Source organism: Arvicanthis niloticus, chromosome 6, assembly GCF_011762505.2.
Source record: "Arvicanthis niloticus isolate mArvNil1 chromosome 6, mArvNil1.pat.X, whole genome shotgun sequence".
NCBI classification, from domain to species: domain Eukaryota; kingdom Metazoa; phylum Chordata; class Mammalia; order Rodentia; family Muridae; genus Arvicanthis; species Arvicanthis niloticus.
This window is the reverse complement of record NC_047663.1, coordinates 6,926,832-6,952,970: the sequence shown is the minus strand read 5'-3', so window position 1 is coordinate 6,952,970 and position 26,139 is coordinate 6,926,832. Positions and strand designations below refer to the sequence as shown.

Here is a 26,139-nt window from a genome sequence, read left to right as displayed (position 1 = left end):
CAGGAGGCTAGCCTGTTGCAGTTCACAGAAATGATTGTAGTCTACAGCTGTCAATCAAACATTATGTAAAATATTTTAGAACCTAGTTATGCCTTTTTTTAAAGATTTATGAGTAGTGTTCATCTCTTCAGCCACACTAGAAGAGGACATCAGATCCCATTACAAGTTGTGAGCCACCATGTAGTTGCTGGGAACTGAACTCTGGACCTCTGGAGAGCAGCTAGCACTTTTAACTGCTGAGCCATTGCTCCTCCCCAGCAGGAAGCAGTCTTAACTGCTAAGGCATCTCTCCAGCCCTGTAATCTCTGCTCTTAAAGATACACCTAGTAGTTCCAAGTTCTGGCTTTGCCAGGAAGTACTAGGCTCAAATGGCAGGCAAGGAGCTCGGTTTGTCAGAAACAGTGGACCTCCAGCCAGGTCTTAAAGCCAGATTTGGAAACCACATGACATTGCGATAGTTGATCTGAACCTTCCTGTCCATCCAGCCCAGAAAGTTTCCTGCTACCTCATTTGTGGGGCAGCCTGTTGTGGTTATGTGGACTCTCCCATTGTAGCCTGCATCATTAGAACATTAGCCATTGTGGATCTCAAGGTAGAAACCTACCTTGGTATTGGGGGTGGGAACACATGATGGGATGGGATGACAGTGAAGGTGACAAGGGTACAGAAAGGGCCTCCTCACAGAGAAGACTGGCTACAGGGGTTCAAAGTCAAGGGCCTCCTACATCCGCCCCGGCTCCAAGACTTTTTGGTTTTTTGAGATAGGGTTCTCTGTGTAGCCCTGGCTGTCCTGGAACTCACTCTGTAGACCAGGCTGGCCTCAAACTCAGAAATCCGCCTGCTTCTGCCTCCCAAGTGCCCGGCTCCAAGACTTAAATGTCTGTCTGATCCTACACAAAGTATCAGAGGTAGAAAAGCCCACGATGGCCAGCTATGGTGGTGTACAGCCCAGTACTACAGCCTGTGGAATGCTGACATTAAGTCACAGCAAGTCAAGAGCTATAGGGTGACAATCTGTCTCAAAAGAAAAAAAAAATGTAACCTGCATTTTCGAAGAAAATTTTACTTCCCCTTGGACTTTCATTACACTGTTCAACTTTGTTCTTTTATTTAAACAAAAATTTTTTAACTTTTTTTTTGTTTGTTTTTTGTTATTTTTTTTTCTGAGACAGGGTTTCTCAGTGTAGCCCTGGCTGTCCTGGAACTCACTCTGTAGACCAGGCTGGCCTCGAACTCAGAAATCCGCCTGCCTCTGCCTCCCAAGTGCTGGGATTAAAGGTGTGCGCCACCACTGACCAGCTTAACTTTTTATTATTTACCCAGACATTTGTGTCTTTAGGAGTGTATGCTGTGTATGAAGGGGGAGAGGGGCTAGAAGCGGGAGGGAGCTCCCACCTGGGCCTCCTGCTGGATTGCAAGCAGAAGCAAGCCACCTGGGTGCTGGGACTTTGAACTCTGGAGTCTCTGGAAGAGAATCGCAGGCACTCTAACCACTGGGCCATTTCTCCAGCCCCAGTAGCTCAACTCTAAATGGTTTATCCAAGTATCAAATGCCATTAGGTGGCATTGTCTCTAGGGAAGGTCCAGGATGGACACTTAAACACTGTCAGAGAGACAGGACGGAATGCAACTCCACTGGCATGCAGGAAACCATCCACCACCCTCAGTGGGTTCCCTCCCCAGCACTACATAAACTGGACATGGTGTACAGACCTATATACAGCACTTGAAGGTGGAATCAGGAGTCCAAGGGCAGCTTCAGCTACACAGTGGGTACTATGTCTCTGCCACACGCACTCGCGCGCGCACACAAACACTCTACCCCCCAAAAAAGACAGAACACAGTGCTTCAAAAGGTGAGCATTGTTTACTTTAAGCAACAGTCCAGGACTAAGAAGTACAAGTGTCAAGGACGAGACTTTCTTCATGGTCAAGCACCAGCATCATGCACATGGCAGCATTCTTCCGTTAGATCCCGGTGGGACCTGCACCTACAGCCCCACTCTGGGACAGCCTTGTGTGCTTCACCTCGCGATTCCAGGCAGCTTGCTTGTATACCTGAAGCCATCCTCTGCACTGGGTGTCTCTGCCCAGCAGCCGGCCAGTCACAGTGGCCACTGGCATCCTCGGTATGAAAGCAGCGCCTTTGCTTGGCAGGCAGCAGGATGTGAGGTGCAGCTGCTTTGATCACTCCACATGGCACAGGAGGCTGCACTTAGCAAAGGACACTGACGGTGGGGCCACAGCAAGGAGAGCAGAGTGGACAGCGGGGAGCAGGGGCTGCAGGGCAGAGCTTGTGGCTGCTGTCAGTCCCGTTACATTAAGCCAAGGACAGCGTCAAAAACCCTGGTACATGACAGTCTCTACACATCAGGAACCAGATCGTTTGTTCTTAAAAAACAGTCTACTACTCCAGACTACTACTAGAAAACACTCATGCCATGGCCCACAGACCCAGGAGTCAGACAGAAGAAAAAGGAAGAGAGAAAGCAGGGGAAAAAAAGACAGCAGTACATAAAGTGCTTCTCTTTTAATGAAACAAATCTGAAAGATGTACAGTCAGGCTCACGTTGTGCAGTTCACAAGCATGGAAAAAACAAACAAACAGAAGGACAGAGTTCCAACACAAGAAGCTAACCCAAGACCAGGCTGGACTTGCCGCCAGGGGGATTTCTCCTGGATGGTGCTGGGGCCGGAGCCACTGGGCTGGGCACAGGAGCAGCGGGCACCGGCTTCTCTTCCATCTGTGCCATGTTGGCTTGGAAGTCTGTGTCCACATTTTCTAGGAAGACAAAGTTTCAAAATGGTTCAAACAAATGGAAAAAAAAGATATCAACAGTCACCAATTGAGGTAATTGTACCCAGAAATGGAACCGGTCAGTGTGTTGCCTACTCGTTTTGTGTACATATGTGGTTTTCAAATTTATACAAACAGGCCAGGCATGGTAATACGTGTTTTAATTCCATGTGGTGGAGGCAGGAGAATCCAAAGTGCAAGGTCATACCTTGCTATACCAGCCAGGGTTACAGACTGACACTTTTTCTAAAAACAAACAATAAATAAAATATATGAACAGACTGTGTGTCTGCACTCCTCTGTACATGTGGAGGCCAGAGCACGATATGGCGTCTGTGCTGCTGCTTTTGACCTTCTTGCTTTTGGATGGGTCTCACAGATCCTCTTGTTCCCACCTTCCACAGCCCTGGGTGACAGGAGGATGTGGCCCTGCTCAGATTTTAATGGGTGATGGGTCAACTCAGACCCAGGAGCTGGCACAGCATCAAGAGCCTTGAACTTGTGACCTTCCTAATGTCTCCTAGATGGTGGGTTCTAGGATCATGCACCATATTGGCAACTCCATTTATGATTTTTTTTTTTTTTTTTTTTTTTTTGGTTTTTCAATACAGGGTTTCTCTGTGCAGCCCTGGATGTCCTGGAACTCACTCTGTAGACCAGGCTGGCCTTGAACTCAGAAATCCACCTGGCTCTGCCTCCAAAGTGCTAGGATTAAAGGCGTGCGCCACCACCACCCGGCTCCATTTATGAATCATGAACAATAGCCATGGAATGACAATTATTCAGCTACATGTAAAATCCAACCTAAAGCTTTTTTTCCCCCTAAAGTGAGAGAGAAAAAATCCCAAGTATCTAGCTACAATTCCGTTATGCAAGAAACAGGACCAGATATACAGTACCTGTTTTGTTTGGTTTGTTTTTTTGAGGTAGGGTTTCACCATGTAGCTGTGGCTGTTCTAGAACTCACTCAGCCCAGGACACTTAGAGATTGGCCTGCTTCTGCCTCTGTGCTGGAACTAACTGTGCATGTCCCCACCACCCTGTGCTTTTTCTTTTGAGACAAGGTACCTTTGGCTGTCCTGGAACTCACTATATGATGCATACCTTTAACCCTAGCACTCAGGAATCAGGGGGATGGATCTCTGTAGGCCATCTGGTCTGTAGTGAGTTCCAGGAGTGCCAAGGCTACATACAGAAACCCGTGTGACACGGGAAGTGGAGAGTAGATAATGTTCAAGGCCAGCCTGGGTTACCATAAGACATTGCCTCAGAAATAAAACAAATACCCAATCGATAGCGGCGCACGCCTTTGATCACAGGAAGACAGGCAGATCTCTGAGTTCCAGGCCAGTCTGGTCTACAGAGAGAGTTCCAGGACAGCCAGGACTACACAGAGAAACCCTGTCTCAAATAACCAAATATAAAATTACAAAAAAAAATCAAAGGAGGGGCCTGAGAGATGGCTTAGCAGTTTAGAGCAGCCCCATAATGGCTCACAACCATCTGTAATGGGATCTGAAGCTCTCTTCTGGCCTACAAGTGTACATGCAGATATAGAATACTCGTTTACATAAAATAAATAAATCAAGGAAGTCACAGAGCTGAATGTAGCCAGGTGTGGCAGTGCACACTGGAGACAGGTACAGTGTAGACGGCCACATTTGGAGCCAATCCCAAACTGACACCCAGTCCCAACATTATAAAAACAGGAAGCAGGGGAGCTGGAGAGAGGGCTCGATTTACAACACTGGCTGTTCTTCCGGCACAGCTCAGAGCAGCCCCCACATAGCTACTCACAACTGTCTCTTACCCCAGTTCCAGGGGATCAGGCCTCCCTGGACTACAAGTCCACACATAGTGAGAGCACAGCCATGCATGTTGGTAAAACACTCATATACATAAAATTAAAAATCATTTAAAAAATTAAAAATAGGAACTAAAAGCAAGCATATGGTGGCAATTTGAAATAAATACCAGTGTTCAAACTTGTAATTCTAAAGGGAAATACTTTTTTGTAACACTGAAGCTCAAACTCAGGGCCAGGGACATCAAACTCAACATTGTATATACTAACTTGCTATTTAGCCCATCAACAAGATAACTCAACAAGACACTGGTGCCTGAAAAGAAAAGAATGACTGCTAGTGAGAAGCTTCCAGTCACAACAGAAGAAACGTTAACTACCTCCATCCAGCCTGCAGGTCGGGAAGACTGCAGCCTACATGTCCTTTCTCCTAAGCACATGTCGGGTCTAGGTTTGTAAGGCTACTCACTTTCTGAGTCCAACACTCATGTGAGTGAGCCTCCAGACTCATCCTCCTGACCCCCACACCCACCTTTTATTTATTTATTTATTTTTTGAGACAGCATTTGACTATGTAGCCTGGCTAGCCTGGAACTAGGAGAGATCCTCCTGCCTGTCTCCCGAGTGTTAATATTAGTTTTTAATCACAGCACTCAGGACACAGAGGCAGGCAGATCTCTGTGAGGTCAAGGACAGCCTTGTCTACAAAGCAACTCTAGGTCAGCCAGAAGCTTGTTATATAGAGAAACCCTGTCTCAAAAAAAACAAAAAGAAATGAAGAAATAAAGACTAAAGACAGAGCTGGACAGTGGTGTTGCACGCACGCCTTTGATCCCAGCACTTGGGAGGCAGAGGCAGGTGGATTTCTGAGTTCAAGGCCAGCCTGGTCTACAGAGTGAGTTCCAGGACAGCCAGGATTGCACAGAGAAACCCTTTCTCGAAAAACCAAAAAAAAAAAAAAAAAAAAAAAGTTCAACAACAACCTTCAACAACAGTCAGCACTAAGATATACTCACCATGCATATCACCTTCTCCCTGAAAAAGAAAATTTCAGAATTAGTTCCTGTTTTAATTCTGCAACACATAAAACAATCATAGTTCAAAAGAAGCTAATTCATTTGAAATTAAATGTGGAACACTATTTTGGGCTGGATGGAATTAATCCCAGCACTTGGGAGGCAGAGGAAAGGGATCTCTGAGTTCAAGGCCAGCCTGGGCTACAGAGTGAGTTCTATGACAGCCAGAGCTACACAGAGAAACCCTGTCTCAAAAACAAAAACGAAAAAAAGAATTCTATTCTGGTAAATGCAGGACTGAGCAACAACCTCAGTGTTGCTATCTAGCTGTCCAGCACAATATCCAGCTCCAAAGCCAGTAAGTAACACAGGCAGGCAGGCAGACACAAAGACACAGACACACACACCCTGACCCAGAGGATCTTTTCTCACAAAGGGAATGGTGAGCCTCAGCTCCCCCTTTCTCCGTCCTTACCTGTGCAGCTGACCACTACACAGGCCCGGCTATCCCACAGCTGCTGAAAAGCCTCCCGACACCTAGAAGTTGATGCCTCAGGGTATTCTGAGGTAGTCAGGAAGACTTCCTCCCAGGTGAGCTCCCTCCCAGACATGCCCAGGGGCCTCAGTGGCAGCTGTCTGCAGGCATATCCCACTGTGACATCAGTGCTGCCAATTCCTGGAGTTTAACTCAATCAGACAATTGACAAGATACATGTTCAAAGGAAGGTGAGGGATTCGGAAGCCTAATGCTGAGAGACATCTGTTGGGTCAGGCTAACTCACTCATCTGACCTTCTGGCCTTCCTAAGGCTTTTTTTGTCCTTTCCTTTTTTTGAGGCAGATCTCATGTATCAACTCCCTGTGTAGCTGATCTTGCTGCCACAGGCTCCCAGACGCTGGGATTATAGGTGGGAGCCACCATACTGGTCTCATGGAGCAGTGCTGGGGGAGACCCAAGTCTTCTGGCAAGCTAGGAAAACACACATCAACTGAGCTCCACCTTCAGCCTACTTGTCTGGCTTTTTGTCTGACTTTACACCATAATTTTCATCACCACGACTGCTCAACGTTCTCTTAACAAGAACTGAGCTAGTAAAAAGAAAACTGAAAAAACACTTATTTAAAAAACAAGGGGGCATTTAAGCACAGAGCCCTTGGCTACTCCATGAGGCTATCTTGTTATCACACTGACCTTGAGGTCTAAGAAGTCTCCAGAGCTTGCTTCAGAAGAGTTACTTCTCTGTGTTCCAGGCGACTCCGAGTCTTCCCTGCCACCACTAGACTTGGCACCTAGAAACCAATATGTACAACAGTAAGGGGCTAGAGATGGCTCAGTGCTCTTGGCTGCTCTTCCAGAGGACCTGGGTTCAAGTCCCAGCACCCAAATGGCAGCTCACAACTGTAACTCCTGTTACAAGGATGTGTCAACCTCATACAGACATACATGCAGACAAAATACAAATGTACAAAAAATGAATTAAAAAAAAAAAAGAACACTGACTGACCCAGGTTCCATGTGGGTTCCTAGTACCCACATGGTACACATATACATGCATGTAGGCAAAACACTCATTACATGTAAAATTAATCATTAAAACAAACAAACAATTGTGTTTCCTATCACAAAATGAAAGAAGATACTTGAAAGGCATGCTAGCTGAAAGCTACTCCAGGACCACTCTGCCTCTGACCCTTACTCCAGCCTTCATGTAGACTCTCAAAAGTCCTGGGACTTACCCCAGAGCCCAGGAATTCCCAACCACCTTGCATGAGTCTACCAAGTACTGGATTACAGGCTGGGCCACCACACCCAGCCAGGATTGTATTTCTTGCTTGTTTGGGTTCAGCCTTTGTTAATCAGCACTATATCCAGCTGAATCGGTGACTTTAATAAGGACTGCCTGGTAAAACCAGTACCTGCTGACAGTGTGGTGGCGCATGCCTTTAATCTTAGCACTCAGAGAGCAAAGGCAGGCCAATCTGAACTTGAGGCTAGCCCAGTAGACAGGGTGAGATCTAGGGCTGCACAGAGACACCATGTCTTGAAACCAAAAGGCAAACAAGCACCTGCTGACTTGGCCCAAGATGGGGGGTTTTCTTCAGGTGTCCCAAAGATGCTAGAAGCCATCTTGTTCTTCCTCACAGGCTGTTCTGTTGGTTCATCAAAGCCTAATGAAAAATTGGACCCACCACCTGGAGGCCGCAAAACCCTAAAAACAATGGTAAAATGTTAACTTCAGATCACACCAGAACACTCCTTGGATAAATATTCCAAATACCTTCACTTCTCTGACCCTTCTCCCCTCCCCCAAGACTGCTGCTAACAAGGAGGACTTGAATCATCAGTTGCCAACCCATTGCTGGGCAGTCAGGGTACCAAGAGTGCTTTACCCATCTGCATTAAGGCCATCCATCACATCCAAAAGCTGCATCAGCTGAGTGTTTCCACAAGTAACAGACTCTGTGTCCCTTTGAGCAAGGATAAGAGGCAGAAGGAGCCTTGTCTCTCTGGATTTAGCTAAATATATTTGCAAAGAAATTCAGAACACTATCTTGTTATTACACCTGTAATCAGAATTTGGGATACTGAGGCAAAACTGCCAGTCTATGGACTACAACATCATAGCCACGCCAAAACAGAATGTCCATTTTTATTCTCAACTAAATGGAAGGAAAAAAAAAAAAGAATACAGATACAAAAGCAGCCTTGAGGGCATGCACTACTCAGCCTGCAAGACCTAAGGTGGATCCCAGCACCTATATGGTGGTTCACAACCACCTGTAACTTCAATTCTGGAGGCTCTGGCACTCTCTTCTGGCCTCTGCTGGTACTATACATTCATACCCAGGCAAAGCACTCATATACATATGTTAAACGATCTGGGACTGGTCTTTAATCCCGGCATTTGGGAGGCAGAGGATCTTTATGGGTTCAACAGCAGCCTAGCCTAGCCTAGGACTGGGTGTATCTACAGTTTCCAAGTCTATGGCTCAGCACCATACAGCAGCTTACAACCATCTGTAACTCCAATTCCGAACCTGATGCTCTCCCGCTGGCCTCCATGGGCACCAGGCAAGTACACAGTGCACATATGTGCATGCAGGCAGAACACAGACAGATAAATGCAATCTTTTTAAGAAATCAACACAAATGTTGTTGAAAAAAACCTGAGCATTCACTTTTCAGAAGAAAACTAGGTCCTATTACTCACTCATCTTTTACAAAAGTCAATTTAAAATTATCAGAACCTTAATGTAAGACCCATGAGTCCCAGGCTAGAAGCTCGGCACTGTGTGCTGCTCTTGTTCCTCGGTTTGGCTCCCAGCAACCATGCTTCGGCACAAACCACTTGTAATTCTAGCTCTGCACACTGCACTCACATGTACAGCACACAGATATAGACTTAATTAAAAATAATCTTAGCCAGGTGTGGCAGCATGTATGTGCCTTTAATCCGAACACTGGAGGCAGAGGCAGGCAGATCTCAGGAAGCAGAGTTCAAGACCAGCCTGGTGTGTGTATGGAGTTGCAATCTAACCAGGGATACACAGTGAGACTGTCTCAGAAAAATAATATACTTAAAAACACACTTGGCATGGTCTTGCTGAAGAGCCATCAGTACACTAGAGATGCATAAGCACCCATGTTTACTGCAGCCCTGTTCAGATGCCATAAAAAAGGCATGCAAAACACACTACATGGAGCTGCTGGAAGGGGGTGGTTCATGCTTTTAATTCCAGCGCTGAGGAGGCAGTCTGGGGGATCTCTGTGAGTTCGAGGCCAGCCTGTTCTACAAATAAGTTCCAGGACAGCCAGGGCTACACAGAGAAACGGTCTTGAAAATAAAAACAAGTGTCATGGTGCTTTAGTCAGCCACACAGAGGGCTGAGAGGGAGAGCTGCTGGAGCAGGCGAGTGCAGACTGGCTGCTGACTGAGACACAAAGGCAATATACAGTGCTAGTCCTCATTTATGGACCCTAGGTCACAGACACATAAAACTACATTTTACCATAAGAGCAGAAGGGAGGAGGGAGGAAAAGGAGACACACTAGAAGCACAAAATATACTTGTGAGGATCAAGGAACTCAAGGTCACCCTTGGCTACATGGCAAATTCAGACCGGCCTTGACTACATAAGACCCTGTCCCAAAAACCAAAAAGAAAAAAATCTGTCCTAATGAAACCCATTAGTATGTACAATAAGCACACTCCAACGTCTGTGCTTTGACCTGGTGGATGGAGGTGGCTCAGCAGTGAAGTGCACTCGCTGTTCCTGCAAGGACTCCAGCTCTGCTCAGTTTGGGTCTCACAGGTAGGTGGCTCCAGGACCATTCTTTTTGTTGTTTTGATTTCTGAGACAGGGTTTCTCCTTGTAGCCCTATGGTCCTGAAACTCAGTCTATAGCCCTGGGTGGCCTTGAACTCACACAGATCCCCCTACCTCCTGAGTGCTATGATTAAAGGTGTGGGCCATGTTTCACAGCCAGGCTTAACTCTAGTTAAGATCCGACTGCTTTCTGACCTCCAGAGGCACAGGCATGCATGTGGTGCACATATATACAGGCAAGGCACATAAAAATAAGTCTAAAAATTTTCTTTAAATTTAAATGTTTTTTTAAAAAAGACACAATTAAGTATGGAGCTCACACTGCTGATCCCAGCACTCAGGAATCTGAGGGAGGGAGATTTCTGCAGCTCCAGGCCAGTCAAGGCTACACTGATACCATCTCAAAATATCAAAAAATAAAGTGCATTTCCAAAAGTCTTTCTAGTTTGTTCATTTCTAACTGTAAAGCCAGACAGGTACAAATGTGCTATGACAAGAATCCTTTGACATTTGTCTTATAGCTTAATTAAGGTGTCCAATTTTTTAAAGCCATGTGTGCTTAGAGAGTTTGAATTACCAGAGCTTGCTGTGTCTGTTTTTGTTCCAGATCCTGCTTCTCTGACATGCCTATAATTCCAACATTTAAGAGGCCCAAAGAGAAGGACCACAGTTAAATTCAGGCCAACGTGGACTACTCAAACTGTGTAGAGGGAAGTTAGGAGGTGTGGCTGCGGCTGCACACACTGTGATCCCAGCCCTAGGGAAACAAGAAGGCAGCCTGATCTCCATGGGGGTGGGGGGGCGGGGTGAGAGACTTCCCAAGCCGGCCACAGAGCTAGAGAGCAGACAAAGGGGCGATAAAACAGAAGATAGCACCACGAGTATGCAGAATGCTCTCAAAGACACTAAAACAGCCAGGCAGTGGTGGTACACACCTTTAATCCCAGCACTTGGGAGGCAGAGGCAGGTGGATTTCTGAGTTAGAGGCCAGCCTGGTCTACAGAGTGAGTTCCAGGACAGCCAAGGCTATACAGAGAAACCCTGTCTCGAAGAAAAAGAAAAAAGACACTAAAAGGAAACACAAGAGAAAAACAAGAGTCTCAACCTCACAGCAGGACAGTGCGCCCGGCCTGCAGCCTCAGCTACTGGGAGACCAAGGAGGGAGAGTCCTGAGTGCGGAAGGTCGGTGCCACCTTGGACAGCAGATGGACAGTGTCATTAGCTGTGGCGTTTTGTGTGCCTCGGTGATGTCTGTGCTTCCTGGGACACAGCTCTCTCCCTATGGGAAGCCACAGAAGCACTGACAAGACAGGCGCTGTCACTACAATGTCCACTGCTGACACTGTGCTGGAGCTCTTTTTCTAAACAACCATAACTTTAAAAGCTATTCATTCTACCTGTGGGTGTTTAATCTGCATGTGTGTCTGTGCACCATGTGTGCCTGCTACAAGTGGAGGCCAAAGAGGTTGTGGCTCTCTCCTGGGACGGGAGTTTCAGACAGTTGTGAACCATATAGATGTTGGGAACCAAACCTGTAAAGGCAGCTAGAGCTCCTAAGGACTGAGCCATCTCTCCAGCCCCAAACAAACTTCTAAAAAATTCAGATGGTACCCCATCTACCTTAACACTTGCCACAAAGACAACATAGGAGTGGGAAGACAGCCTTTAATCCCAGCACTTGGGAGGCAGAGGCAGGCGGATCTCTGAGTTCGAGGCCAGCCTGGTCTACAGAGTGAGTTCCAGGACAGCCAGGGCTATACAGAGAAACCCTATCTCGAAAAACCAAAAAAAAAAAAAAAAAAAAAGAGTGGGAAGACAACACTGCAGAGCAGTTGTGCATAGTGGGGCATCATGGCGCCTTTGATCCCAGCACTCCAGAGGTCAGGGAGCTCTGAGAGGTCAGCCTAGTCTACATAGTGAAACCTTGTCCCAAAAGAAAAACAAACAAACAAAACCACTGGTAGAGCATTTGCCTAGTTTGTGTGAGGCTCTATGTTTAACCCCTGAAAACCAGAAATAGGAAAGAGAGAGAGAGAGAGAGAGAGAGAGAGAGAGAGAGAGAGAGAGAGAAAAGAAGAAGAAGAGGAGGAGGAGGAGGAGGAGGAGGAGGAGGAGGAGGAAGACAGGTGGAGGATGCTGTGAGGCCACATCCCTCTAATGCCAATCGCTGTGGGGCAGAAGCAGAGGAATTACAATTCAAGGTCTGCCCGGGCTTTATAAACATTAAACCAAAAAAAGAAGAGGCAAAAAGCTTCTGTTTCCTGACCCACTCTGGTGAGAGTTAAACCACAAGAGTTACATTACTTGAGAGAGGGTCACAGGTAGCCCAGGGGGGGTGAGAACTCATGGATTCTCTTGCCACAACCCCTGGCTTGGAATGTGCCTTTTGTCCAAGCTTCACCTGCAGCTGTGCACGGAGCAATGATGTCTCTGTAAAACCCAAGAGAGAGCTAGGTATAGCGGTGTAAGCACTCCAGAAACAGGCAGATCTGAGCCCTAGTCCAGCCTGGCCTACAGTTAGTTCCAGGGCAGCCAGGGCTACATAGAGAGCTCCTGCCTCAAGAAACAAAGACAAGTGAGCTTCTGATGGCTGAAACTGGAGGCTCCAGGAGGAGATGCACTGTAGTGGCCACCAAAGCCCTGCACCTTTCTCAGCTTACTCTTTACCTAATTATACCCTTCATGATAAACCCATAAATGTGGGAGGTTTCTCTGAATTTTATAGCAAATTAATTAAACCTAAGGGCAGGTTACAGGAATCCAACTTTGCAGCCAGTCTGCCAAAATCACAGAAAAAGAAGAGGAGGAGGGTAACCTAAAAGCCAGGCACTGTAATTCATGCTTGTAATCCCGGGAGGTGGGGTGCTAAGACAGAAGGACTGCTCTGAATCTGAAGTCAGCCTGGACTAAAGTGAACTCAAGGTTACCCCAGGCTAGAAACAAAATCCTGCTTTAAAAAAAGTTATTACCATTTGCCTAGCAGGTTCAATTCCCAAAACTGCATAAAGCAGGTGTGCAAGGCACCCTCCAGTGTGTGGGAGGCACTTATCTCCAGGTGTCCCAACTCAGTTGCATTAGAGGACACTAGCAGGTGCCCACTGCATGCAACAGGATCTCCTACCAATGTAGCATCTGCCACCATCGAGGCCCCATACCCCAAGTGACAGATGTCTGGTGTGGTTTGAAATCAGAGGAAAACACATGGCTGGATTTTCCCCCTCAGACTAGAAAACACATGAAGTTTAGAACAAAAGGGTTAATAGGGCAAAATGGTATAAAAATAAATAAAGGTACAAATTTGAACAAACTTTCTCAAATGAACAAAAACTCCTCCCCAGCCTCTTGGGTTCCAGGATTACGGGAGTGAGCCACCATGTCCAGCTTGGTACAAACTTTCTAAGGGACACACAGTGGGAGTAGTCTAACCTCTCTATGCTTCGGGTTTCTCCTCTATAAAATGAGGGCCCACAGTAGCTTCTGTCCCATCAGACTGTTATTAATAGGAACATCATACATATATATCATCTGGAACATGGCAATCATGTACACAAACTATTATTAAAACCATCTACATGACACCATGATGCTATCGGGTGTTCCCTCTCACTAATGGATTTCAGATGAATGACATCCTATTTTTCTGCATTGCTATTAACCAAAAAATTTTAAAGACTGCTTCTAGACTGGTTAGATGGGTGAAGGTGCTTGCTACTAAGCCTGACAACTGAGTTAGATCCCAGCAGCCCACAGTGAATGTTAAGAACCGACTCCTGACCTCCATACTCATGCCAGGGAGAATGCACATGCGCGCACACACTTAAGGCAAAGGGAGCAGAGAGATGGCTCAGTGGAGGACACAGGACCTGAGTGTAGTTCCCAACACCCGAGTCAGGCAGCTCACAACTCCCGCAACTTCTGCTGCAGGGGAGTCAATGCCCTCTTCTGGCCTCAAAGGCACCTGCACTCTCACACACACACACACACACACACACACACACACACACACACACACACATTTAAGAATAAACCTTTAAAAAAAAAAAAAAAAGATTGCTTCTGAGGTAGACAAGGGAACAGAGACAGGTCACCAAGTTGGAGACAGTGCTGGGCCACATACAGTAAAGGCTGGACTACAGAGTGAGATCTGAAATTCTTTTCCTCTCTACAGAGGATCTCACAGCACAGCCAGCCTGAGATTGCCATTCTACTTTCTCAGACTGATGTGTACCATCAACCTGGGAGACCAGAGTTACTTTTTTCAACACCACTTTCTGTCCTGTCTGCACTGGATCCCTTGACAGAAATCCTGGCTCCTCAGCTCCCTCAGGCTGGTTCCTGGCCTCAGTACTCAGGACACTGGCCCTTCTCACTGGACTCATGCACTGCCCATTTCTGCCTATTCTCAAACAAACCAAGACCCTTCCAGCTGCCTTCCTCTCCACTTCCTTCACTGTTGCAAGTCATCTCCACTTGGAGCCCTTCCTGGCCTATCTCCTCTGGCTCAGGCATGCTCCACCCTTCCCCTCAGTACCCTTTAATCTTCAGCTGATCTCTTAAACTCCACTTCCACACCCTACCCCTGCTTCCCCCATGAGCCCAGGACACAAATCACAGGGCGCACAGGCAGGTTAGATAGTGCTCCTGCTCCGGGCGAGGGAAGCCACAAGTACTCCTGGATCGTCTTCCTTAGTCTTCACTGCCCTGCAGCACACAGCGCGGACAAACGTAGTTGTCTGCAGTAAACCGGACTTATGGACTCTACAGCTTTACTGTCAGGATTTTCCCAGTCAGTCCATCTTGGTTTCCACAACCACTTCAACACAAACACTGCCCATAGTTTACTGCCTATGAAGCCAGGTGAGACCAAGGCAGGGTGCTGGGCTTGGGCTCTACTCTGTAGCTCACTGCCTGAGAATGGAGACTGAGCAGCTGCCCACTGACTTTACCACAGCCGGCCTAAAGTCCTCCAGCCTGGATTGACTTGTAGCAAGTGCTCCAAATCAATCAACAGGCAATCAAACAATAGCATGTTTGTCTTCAGGGCCAAACACATGGAATTTCCTTTAGGTTTTCTTGTTTTCTAGCCCTGGACTGCCTTCTCCCTAGACTGTGACATTAGTGTCTCACTCACTAAGATGCAATGCTCAGGCCTGGAGAGAGCTCACTGCTCCTGTAATTGGGCGTGTTCAGTTCATTGCACCCGTGCCAGGCAGCTCATAGCCACCTGTAACTCTCCAGGGGATTCAACACCTTCTGGACTCTGCAGGTACCCCTTCAACAAACAGATAATACAATAATCCACTCTTCTGCAGGAAGGAGAAGGGCTGAAGAGATGGCTTGGAGGTTAAGAACACTGCCTGGCTGCTCTTGCAGGACTCAGATCCAATCAATTCCCAGCATTACCATGTGGCTCACAACCACCTACAACTCCAGTTCCAAGGGATCTGACACCTTATTCTGGCCTCTGTGAGGACCAGGCACACATGCCGTTTCAGGCAAAACACTCATACACATAAAACAAAAATGAATATAAAATATATTTTTAAAAAAAGAAATGAGGGACACACAATGACATCAACTCAACAGGACTCAGCAGTAAGAATACCTGCTGCTCTTGCAGAGGACGGAGTTTAATCCTAACCCACATCATGTGGCTCGTAACTTCCTGTGACTCCAGAAGACTGGATGCTTCTGCCCTCACAGTATCTGCAACTCATGTACACATATCCATACTAAGACATACATACGCGTAACACTCTCCAGGCCTGAGCACTGCATCTTACTGAGTGAGACACCAATGTCACAGTCTAGAGAGAAGGCAGAGGCCTACAGAAGAAAGACAGTCCAGGGCTAGAAAACAAGAAAACCTTAAGTAACTCCATGTGTTTGTCCTTAAGGACAGCTGGCTATGATGACCCAGTTCCCCAGAGGCAGAGGCAAGTAGATCTCAATGAGTTCCAGCCCAGCAGCTGAGGCTACACAGTGAGATGCTATCTCAAAAACAAACAAAACGAAACAACAACAACAAAAAAAAAAACCTAAAACTATGTCTGCAAGTGCTTTTAATCTTGGCACTAAGGAGACTGAAGGAGGTCACAAGTTGGAGGCTAACCTGAGCTGGATACTAACAAAATTCAGGCCAGTGTAAAGTCGCATGGTTGAGATCCTGCACGCACAGACACACACACAAACCCCCAGCTCTATTCATTATATAAATAAAGATAAATGTGTTCTGATACATACTTTATAAAGACAATAATTATAATTTTTTTTGAGAACAGTATCACTACACAGCTGTAGCCAGCCTGGAGCTTGATTGAAGCCACCCTCCCACTTCTGCCTCCCTAGTGCTGGCTAACAGGCTCACAGCCTCCAGCCAGGTTCCCAGGTAATTAAGCTATTTAAATTACTACTAAAGGTATCTATAAGTTCTGGGGTGGTTTTTGGGGGGGAAAGGAAGTAGGGAGTGCTGGGATGGAGCCCAGGGTCTTGCCCAGGCTATGGACAAGATGTCACATCTCCAGCCTACAGGCTCTTACTGGGTAGGACTGGTTTACATTTTTACCTTAAATGACTGAAGACACTTGAAATATTAGACTCAAACCCAATGTGCTTCTTTGTCCTCCTTCACTCCCCAGGGAGGGAGGCTTTTATCACTAAGTGGAATTAAAAGCTCATGAAATTCTTCAGAACCCTAGCAGACTTGTAAATATGTTTTAGCCAAGAAAAAACAAGGGTGGGGGACCACTAGCACCCAGCTAGCTTACAAATCTGCCAAACCTGCCTAGTCCAACTTTTACTGGTCCTGTGGTAGCAGGTACTACCTCCCCAATGACGTCAGTGTTATAGAGACCATCTGAAACAGAGAGCGGTTCCCAGACAAAGGATCTGCTTGCAGACAAAGTACTTCAGCTGTGGTCTGGACTCTTTCTTTTTGAACCACATAGATAGTAACTGCTTCAGGGTTGCCGAGTTAAGACCCAAAAATGTTATAGCACAGACAGCAATTTAAAAAATAACTCCTTTCTTCCAATCCCAACTCCCATCACAGCACTCACCACTGAGGTTGCAGAGCAAGCAGCACATTACTGAGGAAAGGGGTGAACAGATTAGATTACAGAGAGTGGGGAGAACCTTAACTCTAACAGTGGAGGGCAAGCCATGGCAAGGGTGGCTGGAAACACTGTATTTGTTTCACGTGTCAAACATGCATCAAAAGGCCCTGGGCTCCGAAATGCTTTACAAAGCCTTGAGCTGAGCTTGACTCCCAAAAGATAAAACCCAGATTACACAGTATCTTTCCAGGAACCAGTGTCAGAACAGAAAAAGTTGGCCTCATCACACAAAACAAAAACCTAGGGCTCAATCTGTCCCTGTGTTCTTTGTAACAAATTACCTCATTTGAAGGATGGCAACAAGAGGGAGTGACCCAGTCTTCTAGGTCTACTCTCCAGTTCTGCCCCGCCCTGTAATCGCCTGCCCCTTCAGTTTCCTTCCATCTCACCAGTTCTTTTACTACTTCCTGAAACTGAAAGCAGCTGGTTCCTGCCCTAGGCTTCCTCATAAGACTACTCAAGGAGGTTGCTTTTTGTTAGCTAAGTTGTCAAGCCCCTGCAAGATACTGCTATTCCACGCTGTCTTCTTAGCCCCACAAAATGGCTCCCTTTTGTGCCACTTGGTCAGGACCCCAAGGCTTGGTCACACTCAACTGTGGGTCATCATCAATGGAAAACAGATGGCCATAGAACATGGAACCAAGCCCTTGGGAAGATCCAAGGGAAGCCTGAAAGCCAACTTAAGAGACTGTGTGCCACTAGCTGAGACGATGTGGATGGACTCCCTCCACAGAACACAATCCCTCCCACCAACTTAAGTGAGGGGTAGGAAAAGGGTCCCAGTCTAGACACACTGCTCCTCCCCAAAATGCAGTCTACTGGGTGGCAAGCAAGATCCCAGCTTACAGGAAGGGATACTACATAATACTGGCGAGACAATGGATGGCTCCCTAGCCCCGCCCAAGCACAGACAACCTCCTCCTCCAAGAGAAGTCTGCTCTGGGGTGAACTCATTCGGCCAAAGCCAATGGGAGAAGTAAAGAAGGTAGCATGGAAGGGCTGAGGTCCGAGGATCTGAGCGCAGAAAACCCACTTGAGCAGGCTCACGGCCCCGCGCACTCGGAGGTGGGCGTGGGGAGGGGGAGGAGACCCGATCTCTCCTTTGTTAGGCGCAGGCAGCACTTTGAGGACTCTGATCCAAGGCTGGAGAGGAGGGAGGGGATGACCAGCCCCGCCCTACCAGAGGTGCACCTGCTGCGCAGACCCGGACACCCGGCGGGTCACCAGGAGGAAAGGAGCCTGCAAACCAGCCGGATCACGGCTCAGATTTGCTCGCAGAGCCCAAGGCCGGGGCCAGCACACGCCCGAGTCAGAAGCGGGAGCGCATGGCTCTCATGTGGGACAATGGGCCCAGAACCCTGCAGACTCCCTGGGCTCCTGGGAGACCAAGCCCACCATCCTGGACCCGACCAGTGTCGCCGCGGGTGGCTGAAAGACGATTCTCCAGCACACTCTCACCGACTCCAAACTGGCGTATGGCAAAGGGCCGCCACCCACGGTCCCCTCAGCCATTGCTCCGGGGGAGAAATGAACAGAGTCGCCGATTGGGGCGGGGCCACAAGCCCAGGCAGTCCTGCCGCACAAAGCGGCGCCCACTCCTTACTCTGCCACCCTCCTCCGGGCGCGAGCGCGGTGCTCCCGGCCCGTTACCACCAACGCCCCGCGGCCCCCACAAGTCCTGGAGGGCTCGAGCCCTACCCCGTTGCCTTACCGGGAGCTGTTCCTGCTGTTAGGGTCCACACCCTTGAAGGTGGTGGTAGTGGTCATGGCGCCAAGGGGCGAGGTAAGCTGGCCCTGAAAACGCCGAGAGGGAACTGGGACTAACCGGCGTAGACGACTCCTCAAGGAAGACTAGCCGGGCTCCACGAGCTTCTGCCGCCGCGGGGCTCGCCGGATTCCCAATTTATAGGCCAGATTGGGCCCACCCTTCGCATGTCGCCATTGGACAGTTTAAAAGCATCTCTTCGTTTCTATTGGTTGCCTACAATGCTAATCATAGTTCGGCGTCAGGACGGGCTGCGCAGGCCACGGCTCGGCCTAAGCTCCGCCCCCTTCCTGTACAAGGACTGGCCGCTATGTTCTCCCCTCCTCCACGCCCTCGACAATCTGGTGGTGCTTCCAAGTGTTCACTGTCACTTTAAAAAGTTACTTGAGGGGCTGTCGAGGTGGCTCAGAAGGAAAAGCCCTTGCCGCCCAGCATGACAACCTGAATTCAATCTCCAGGACTCCAGGAGTATGAGAGACCCAACTCTTGAACCTCTGACCTCCAGGTGTGTGCACTGATTTACACACACGCGCGCGCGCTCGCGCACACACACACACACTACCTGGCTACCTAAATAAATAGTAAAAAGTTACCTCAGAGGGGTGTGTTGTCATTTCCCTGCAATGCCTTCACTTGGGAGACTGAAGCAGGAGGATCACTGAGTTGAAGCCAGCCTGGTCTAGACAGTGAGATCCTGTGTCGAAAAGAAAGGGGGGGGGGGGGGAGGGAGAGACAGAGAAGGAGGGAAGCAGAGAGGGAAGGGAGGAGGGAGAGGATGAAGCATATGCTAATACTGTAGAGGACCAAGGTTCAGTTCCCAGCACTCACAGGGCAGGGCAGCTCCAAACTGTATGTAGCTCTAGTTCCAGGGAACCTGGCCTGGGCACAGTTAAATGCAGGAACACACATATACACAAAATAAAGAAATCTTTTGCCCATCAGTGTGGCACATGCCTTTAATCCTTTAGTCCCAGCACCAACTCAGGAGGCAAAGACAGGTGGATCTCTGAGTTCCAGGCTAGCCAGAGCTACACAGAGAAACCCTGTTGAGGACAGAATCTTTTTTGTTGTTGTTGTTGTTTTGTTTGTTTGTTTTTCGAGACATGGTTTCTCTGTGTAGTCCTGGCTGTCCTGGAATTCACTCTATAGGCCAAACTGGCCTCAAACTCAGAAACCTGCCTGCCCCTGCCTCCCAAGTGCTGGGATTAAAGGCGTGCGCCACCACTGCCCAGCTACGACAATCTTCTTAAGGGTTGGAAGTTACTCCTATGACCTGATATTTAAAAAAAAAAAAAAAAAAAAAAAGGACCTACTATGAATCCCATTGGGACACCTAACAAAGCAATCTTAAAGACTCGTCAACAGAAAAAGTGCTGAAATTATGTGGGGGGGAGTTGGGGTTTTTTTTTGTTGTTGTTGTTGTTTTGTTTTGAGACAGGGTTTCTCTGTGTGGGGGTTTTGTTTTGATTTAAATGTTATGTTCTGGAATTCCCTTTGTAGATCAGGCTGCCTTTAAACTCAGAGGCCGGGCGGTGGTGGCTCACGCCTTTAATCCCAGCACTTGGGAGGCAGAGGCAGGCGGATTTCTGAGTTCGAGGCCAGCCTGGTCTACAGAGTGAGTTCCAGGACAGCCAGGGCTACACAGAGAAACCCTGCTCGAAAAAAAAAAAAAACAAAAAAACAAAAAATAAAAGCTCCAATGGGTGGCACACGAGCAGACCCAAGTGATGGTTTGTCCTCAGAAGCTGTTTTAAAGCTGGCTGACGTCTGGTGAAGGAATGGCCTCATCTCTAAGACCATCAGAGCTGCCGGAGGCTCGACAGCTGCTTCTAACTCTGAAGTCATGACTCTTCCACCTGTCTGGGTAAATTTATCCCTGCAACAAATGCAGGCAACACTTGGAGACTTGAAGGACTGTATAAAGATCGTAATAGGCAAGGCCTTAGGTAAAAGCATGTAGGCAGCTGAAGAGTGACCTTTTCTCATGACAAACCTAACCCCCTAAAAGTCATGTCTCCCCTCCTGTGTACCCTCAGTATTTCCATAAAACTCAGCAACATTCCTCTTCCTGTTGCCCCCTTCAGGCAATTGGTTAGTGTTTCCAGCAAACCAAAATACTCTCCCTCTGGGCTTTCACAGAAAACCAAAATACTCTCCCTTCTCTGTCCAAGTACAATCACGCACATCTGTGTCAACCCCATAAAGAATACTTCATGTGGCCAGGCGGTGGTGCCGCACACCTTTAATCCCAGCACTTGGGAGGCAGAGGCAGGCGGATTTCTGAGTTCGAGGCCAGCCTGGTCTACAGAGTGAGTTCCAGGACAGCCCAGGCTACGCAGAGAAACCCTGTCTTGAAAAAAAAAACAAAAAACAAAACAACAAGAATACTTCATGTCTAGGCTGGACTCTTTCCATCCTGTCTCCTGCATGGATGTTGGGATTAAAGAGGTGTACCACCCTATCAACTGGACATCCTGTGAGCAATGAAGAGTAATTACCACCTGCTTCTAGTGTTTTGAATGCCAAGGAATAAATAGGAAGAGTGTTTGTCCAGAGTCAGCCAAGATGGCTCAATGGGCAGAGACATCGCTACCATGCCTGAAGACTCAAGTTCAATCTCCAGGCATCAAATGTTGGAGAGAACCAACTCCCTGTGATTGTTCTCTGACCTTCATCCACAGGAATGTTCATGCATATAGCCACACATGTACACACATACACAGATAAGTAAATGTAAACTGGGCATTATGGCACACTTTAATCCCAGCACTCTGGAGGCGGAGGCAGGCAAATCTCTGAGTTCAAGGGCAGCCTGGTCTACAAAGCAAGTTCCAGGGCAGCCAGAGATACACAGAAAAACACTGTCTTGAAAAATAAATAAAGCCAGGCGGTGGTGCCGCACGCCTTTAATCCCAGCACTTGGGAGGCAGAGGCAGGTAAATTTCTGAGTTCAAGGCCAGCCTGGTCTACAGAGTGAGTTCCAGGACAGCCAGGGCTATACAGAGAAACCCTGTCTCAAATAAATAAATAAATAAATGTTGAAAAAAAATGTAGTGTTACAAAACCTGAGAGAACCCACACCTCAGGTCCTGGGTTCCACAGTGGGAAGAGAGGGCACCTGGGTGAGCTTGAACACTTGGAAAAGCAGTTTGGCTCTAGGGAAAACTGAACAGTTGCTGAGTTAGAAGTCATGAAGATCATAGCAACTGCCTGTTTTCCTCTTAACTCCTTGGTTATGGTGTGAAACAGAAACACGATGGGCTATAGAATGTAGTGGTTTTTAAAGTAATTACTATTATTATCATTATTATTATTATTTTGTTATTTAGTTTCGTAAGACTGGGTCTCACTATGTAGCTCAGACTCTCCTGGAACTCACTATGTGGACCAGACTGGCCTTGAACTTGAAGATCCTGCCTCTGCCTCTCCCTCTCTGGTACCATAAAGGCCTGGCTCTTAAAATAGTATTGTAAGCAGGGTGTGGTGGCAGAAGCTATGAAATGTATTTTTTCCTTTATTTTGTTTGTTTCCTTCTGAGACAGGGTTTCTCTGTGTAGTACAACCCTAGCCTCACACCCAGAGATCTGCCTACTTCTGCTTCCTGCATCCTGGGGTTAAAAGACTGTACAACCACCAGCAGCTTCTTTTTGGTTTTGTTTCTTTGAGACAGGGTTTTTCTGTGTTGCCCTGGCTATCCCGGAACTTGCTCTGTAGAGGAGGCTGGTTTGTGCCGTTTTTTTTCCAGACCGCTCTGGTGCTATTTACTTCTTGATCCACCCCTGAGGGTATCTCCTAAATGTGTCACTTGTTAACCTCCCTCCTCAAACTCATCCCACACATCACTGCTAGAGCCAAATTTAGTAGCCATCTGTCGGTCCTTTTCTTAGCTGTGTCTTCGCCAAAAGCAGAGATCAATGCTTTTAGGTACTGCCCCTGCTTCAACTATTTCCTCTGAAATGAGTCAATGGCAAACTCTGGCTATGAAAGCTGCAGGACATCGAGCACTGGTGGTACATGTTTGTGTAGTCCCAGAACTTGAGAGGTGGAGACAGGAGTTAAACGTCATCCAAAACAAACAGAACAAAACAACCAAGCCTTCCCTTCCCATCTCGCTGCCTGTCTATGGATGGATTTAGGCTTCTTTACAAAAATAAGGGTTCCTTTTTGAGACAGGGACCCATAGAATACAGGCTATAGACCCATAGAATAGTGTGCACCAGCACTGTCTGACAACCTTGGATTTTTGAGCCTCTTGCTTCCCAAGCTGGGACTTACTTATTCATCTCTCTAGCTATCTTTTTTTTTTTGTTGTTTGCTTGTTTTTTTTGTTTTTTCTAGACAGGGTTTCTCTGTGTAGCCCTGGCTGTCCTGGAACTCACTCTGTAGACCAGGCTGGCCATGAACTCAGAAATCCGCCTGCCTCTGCCTCCCAAGTGCTGGGATTAAAGGCATGTGCCACCACCGCCTGGCTCTATCTATCTATCTGTCTGTCTATCTATCTATCTATCTATATTTGATCTGTAAGTGTTTTTGTCTATGCAATACATGCATGTCTGGTGCCCAAAGAGATCAGAAGAGGAAGCTGATACTAAAACTGGAGTTACAGATGATTGTGGAAGCTGGGAGCTAAAGCCAGGTTTTCTAAAAGAGCAGTAAGTGAAAATAGGGATCAGAGAGAGGGCTCCGCAGTCAAGAACAGGCATTCTTGCAGAAGACCTAAGTTCTCCCAGCACCCATTTGGTGGCTCACAATCTTCTGTAACTACAATTCCAGGGATCCAGGGCTGCTTCTGTCTTCTACAGGCTCCTTCATGCATGTGGTGCACATACATGTACGAATGCACACACTCAAACACATTAAAAAAAAAAAAGTCAAGGCCAGATGACAGTGACATCCCATTTAATCCCTTTAATCCCAGCACTGTTTCAGGCCAGCCTGGTCTACAGAGTGAGTTCCAGGACTTCCAGGGCTACATAGAGCAACCCAGTCCTAAAAAAAAAAAAAACCAAAGAAATAAAAATAAATCATTAGCCAAAGACAAAACACACACACACACACACACACAAGGATTAGGATTTTTGGACTTTGAAGTTCCATAAAAGCTGCAAGAGCATACTACTAAATCTTACTAATTCCTAAAATGATCTTGTAGTTACATGTCACTGCTTACAGGGAAATAACACTCCACATTCCAAACAACAGATTAAATTCCAACCTGTTTCACTATGTTCTAATTATGTCTCACCCAAGGAGATCTTAATACCAGTCTCACCATAACACATGGCCTCCTGACATATAGAGCACCAACCTTCTGAGCCCCACCTCAAAAGTCAGAAAGCTAAAGCACCCTGTGGATACATCCTTGGCATCATCAGTCTGCCTATTCCTGCGATAAAGTCGGCTCCCTAAACAAAGGGCTTGCATTTTCTTGGCTAAACTAGAAGCTAGCAAGCTCCAGTGATCCTATCTCCAGCCCCCACCCCCCACCCCCAGGACACACACTGCTGGGGTTACAGGCATGTGTGGGACATTCAGCTTCTTGTTATGTGGACGCTGGGATTCAGACTCAGTTTTCATGGTTGTTCAGCAAGCCCTCTTACTGCAGAGCCATCTCTGAGTGCAAACGGGAAAACTTGAAAGAGCACATTACTGGAGCTACCCTCATCTCAACCTTTCAAGCTAAAAGAGCCAACCATGACTAGCATTCCCTTTGGTTCTCTTACAGCCTCTCTCACCAGAGGGCATTTCTCATTCTTGTTGGTAGCGCAACAATCAAGAAGTCTTTTGGGGTAAAGTGGCTCACACCTGTAATCTCAACTCATTCAAGGTTGAGGCAGTGTCCTGAGATTCAGGTTCTCCAGCTAGAAAGCTCTTTAAACTAGAAGGTAAGCAACTCAAAATAGCTTCAGGAAACCCCTGAAACTGACCAGATTCACTAGGCCCCTCCCTGCCAAAGTAAAGCAATGAAAGCTAAGAGTCCTCAGACTAGCTCTACCTGCAAAACGCAGCAAACAGCCCAGCTGCCTTCAAGAGGTGTAGATTGACAGGCATCTGGAAAGAACACTTGGAACCTGCAGGCAGGCTGTGCTGTGTGTGAGCTGCTCCACTATCCCAGGTTTGTGAGCTGGGATGGCCCTTGGTGATACAACTGTCTTTTAATCATTTCTGCTCCAGGAAGTAACCCCTCACCTATATTTCTGAAACTCACTCCCATAAAACTCAACCAGGTACACCAACTTGGACTTTGGTGGCTTCCATACTTTGCTCTATTGTGGGTTCCCTATCTCCCCACAAGTTTTGACACACATCAGGCACTCTTAGTTCAAGGGCAGCTCCTTTATACAGTATTCTCCATACCATCCAGGGTTACATGGTGGACACTGTCTCAACCCTCTCCCTCCCCCCAAAAAGAAATATATATGAACAGAAGATAGAAAGGGCTAGGAATACAGATCAGCTGATAGTTACTGGCATTTACTAAGTACTGGATTAAATAAATACCCAGCCTGCCTTGGACCAGTACCAAGTCTACAGTTTAATCTATAATGCTCTACAGGAAGACAAAAGCTCACTTGTGGTCATCATCGGCTACATAGTAAATCACAGACCAGCCTAGAATGTGAGTGATGTGTTTGAGACAGGATTGTACTGTGCTACCCAGTACAGCATCATCCAGGATGCTATGAACTTTGAATTCTTGGGTCTAAATTTCCATTGTCTAGTCAACAGAGGCTCAAACCTAGAAAGGCTCTCCTGTTCTAAGTACTCTACTGTAGATTTAATCCCCACCTCAGACTTAAAATGACACCAGTGATAATTTTTAGAAGGTGGTAAGATTATCACTGTCTACCTCTGTGCCCTCCTACCTACTCCCTGCCCCCACAGGGTGTGATGGTATAATCCTGGCAGTCCTAAGATTTGCATCCTATGTAGATCAGATCCACTTGTTTGCTGAGTGCTGACTACAGGTGCATTCAATTGTGCCTGGCAACACTTTTTCATGAAAATGGACTAGTGAGATGGCTCAGCAGGTAAGGACTCTTCGATCCCAGGAACCTACACAGAATAAAACACTGGCCAGTTGTCCTGACAGGTACACTGCAGCACAAGCACGCCTACTGTTTATGTACACACACAACAGTATATAATGTACTATTTAAGTAAAAACCAGACCAGGAATAGTGATGCATATCTTTAATCTCAGCGCTCAGCAGGCAGATGAGTGAGTTCTGAGCCAGCCTGGTCTACTGGTCTATAAAGCTTAATTTTTCTTGGCTTTACTTGATGTGTCTGTTTTGTGCATAGATTGTGTGTG

The 26,139-nt window shown here is 47.1% G+C and overlaps 1 protein-coding gene across 2 annotated transcripts; it reads right to left on the bottom strand.

The window, feature by feature from the left end:
- Window positions 1-1,848: 1,848 nt before the first annotated feature.
- On the bottom strand, window positions 1,849-18,960 carry Jpt1 (Jupiter microtubule associated homolog 1). 2 transcript variants are annotated; one of them, XM_034508018.2, is made up of 5 exons: window positions 18,771-18,958; window positions 7,684-7,826; window positions 6,809-6,906; window positions 5,618-5,636; window positions 1,849-2,782 (listed from the first exon to the last, which is right to left on the bottom strand). In XM_034508018.2, exons 1-5 carry the CDS (start codon window positions 18,824-18,826, stop codon window positions 2,634-2,636), a joined length of 465 nt encoding a protein of 154 aa, XP_034363909.1. In that variant the 5' UTR covers window positions 18,827-18,958; the 3' UTR covers window positions 1,849-2,633. The 2 variants fall into 2 exon arrangements, with proteins under 2 accessions (XP_034363909.1, XP_034363911.1); XM_034508020.2 differs by lacking the exon at window positions 5,618-5,636 and having other exon boundaries at window positions 18,771-18,960.
- Between the last annotated feature and the right edge of the window lie 7,179 nt (window positions 18,961-26,139).

What these genes read in the sequence shown, in the direction of transcription:
- Jpt1 (XM_034508020.2), bottom strand. Translation starts at nt 18,826, where the DNA reads ATGACCACTACCACCACCTTCAAGGGTGTGGACCCTAACAGCAGGAAC. An exon ending in AACAGCAGGAACAGCTCCCG is followed by an intron (nt 7,827 to 18,770) that starts GTAAGGCAACGG and finishes CATTGTTTTTAG; the next exon opens with GGTTTTGCGGCCTCCAGGTG. An exon ending in GAGACTTCTTAGACCTCAAG is followed by an intron (nt 2,783 to 6,808) that starts GTCAGTGTGATA and finishes TTGTCTTCCTAG; the next exon opens with AAAATGTGGACACAGACTTC.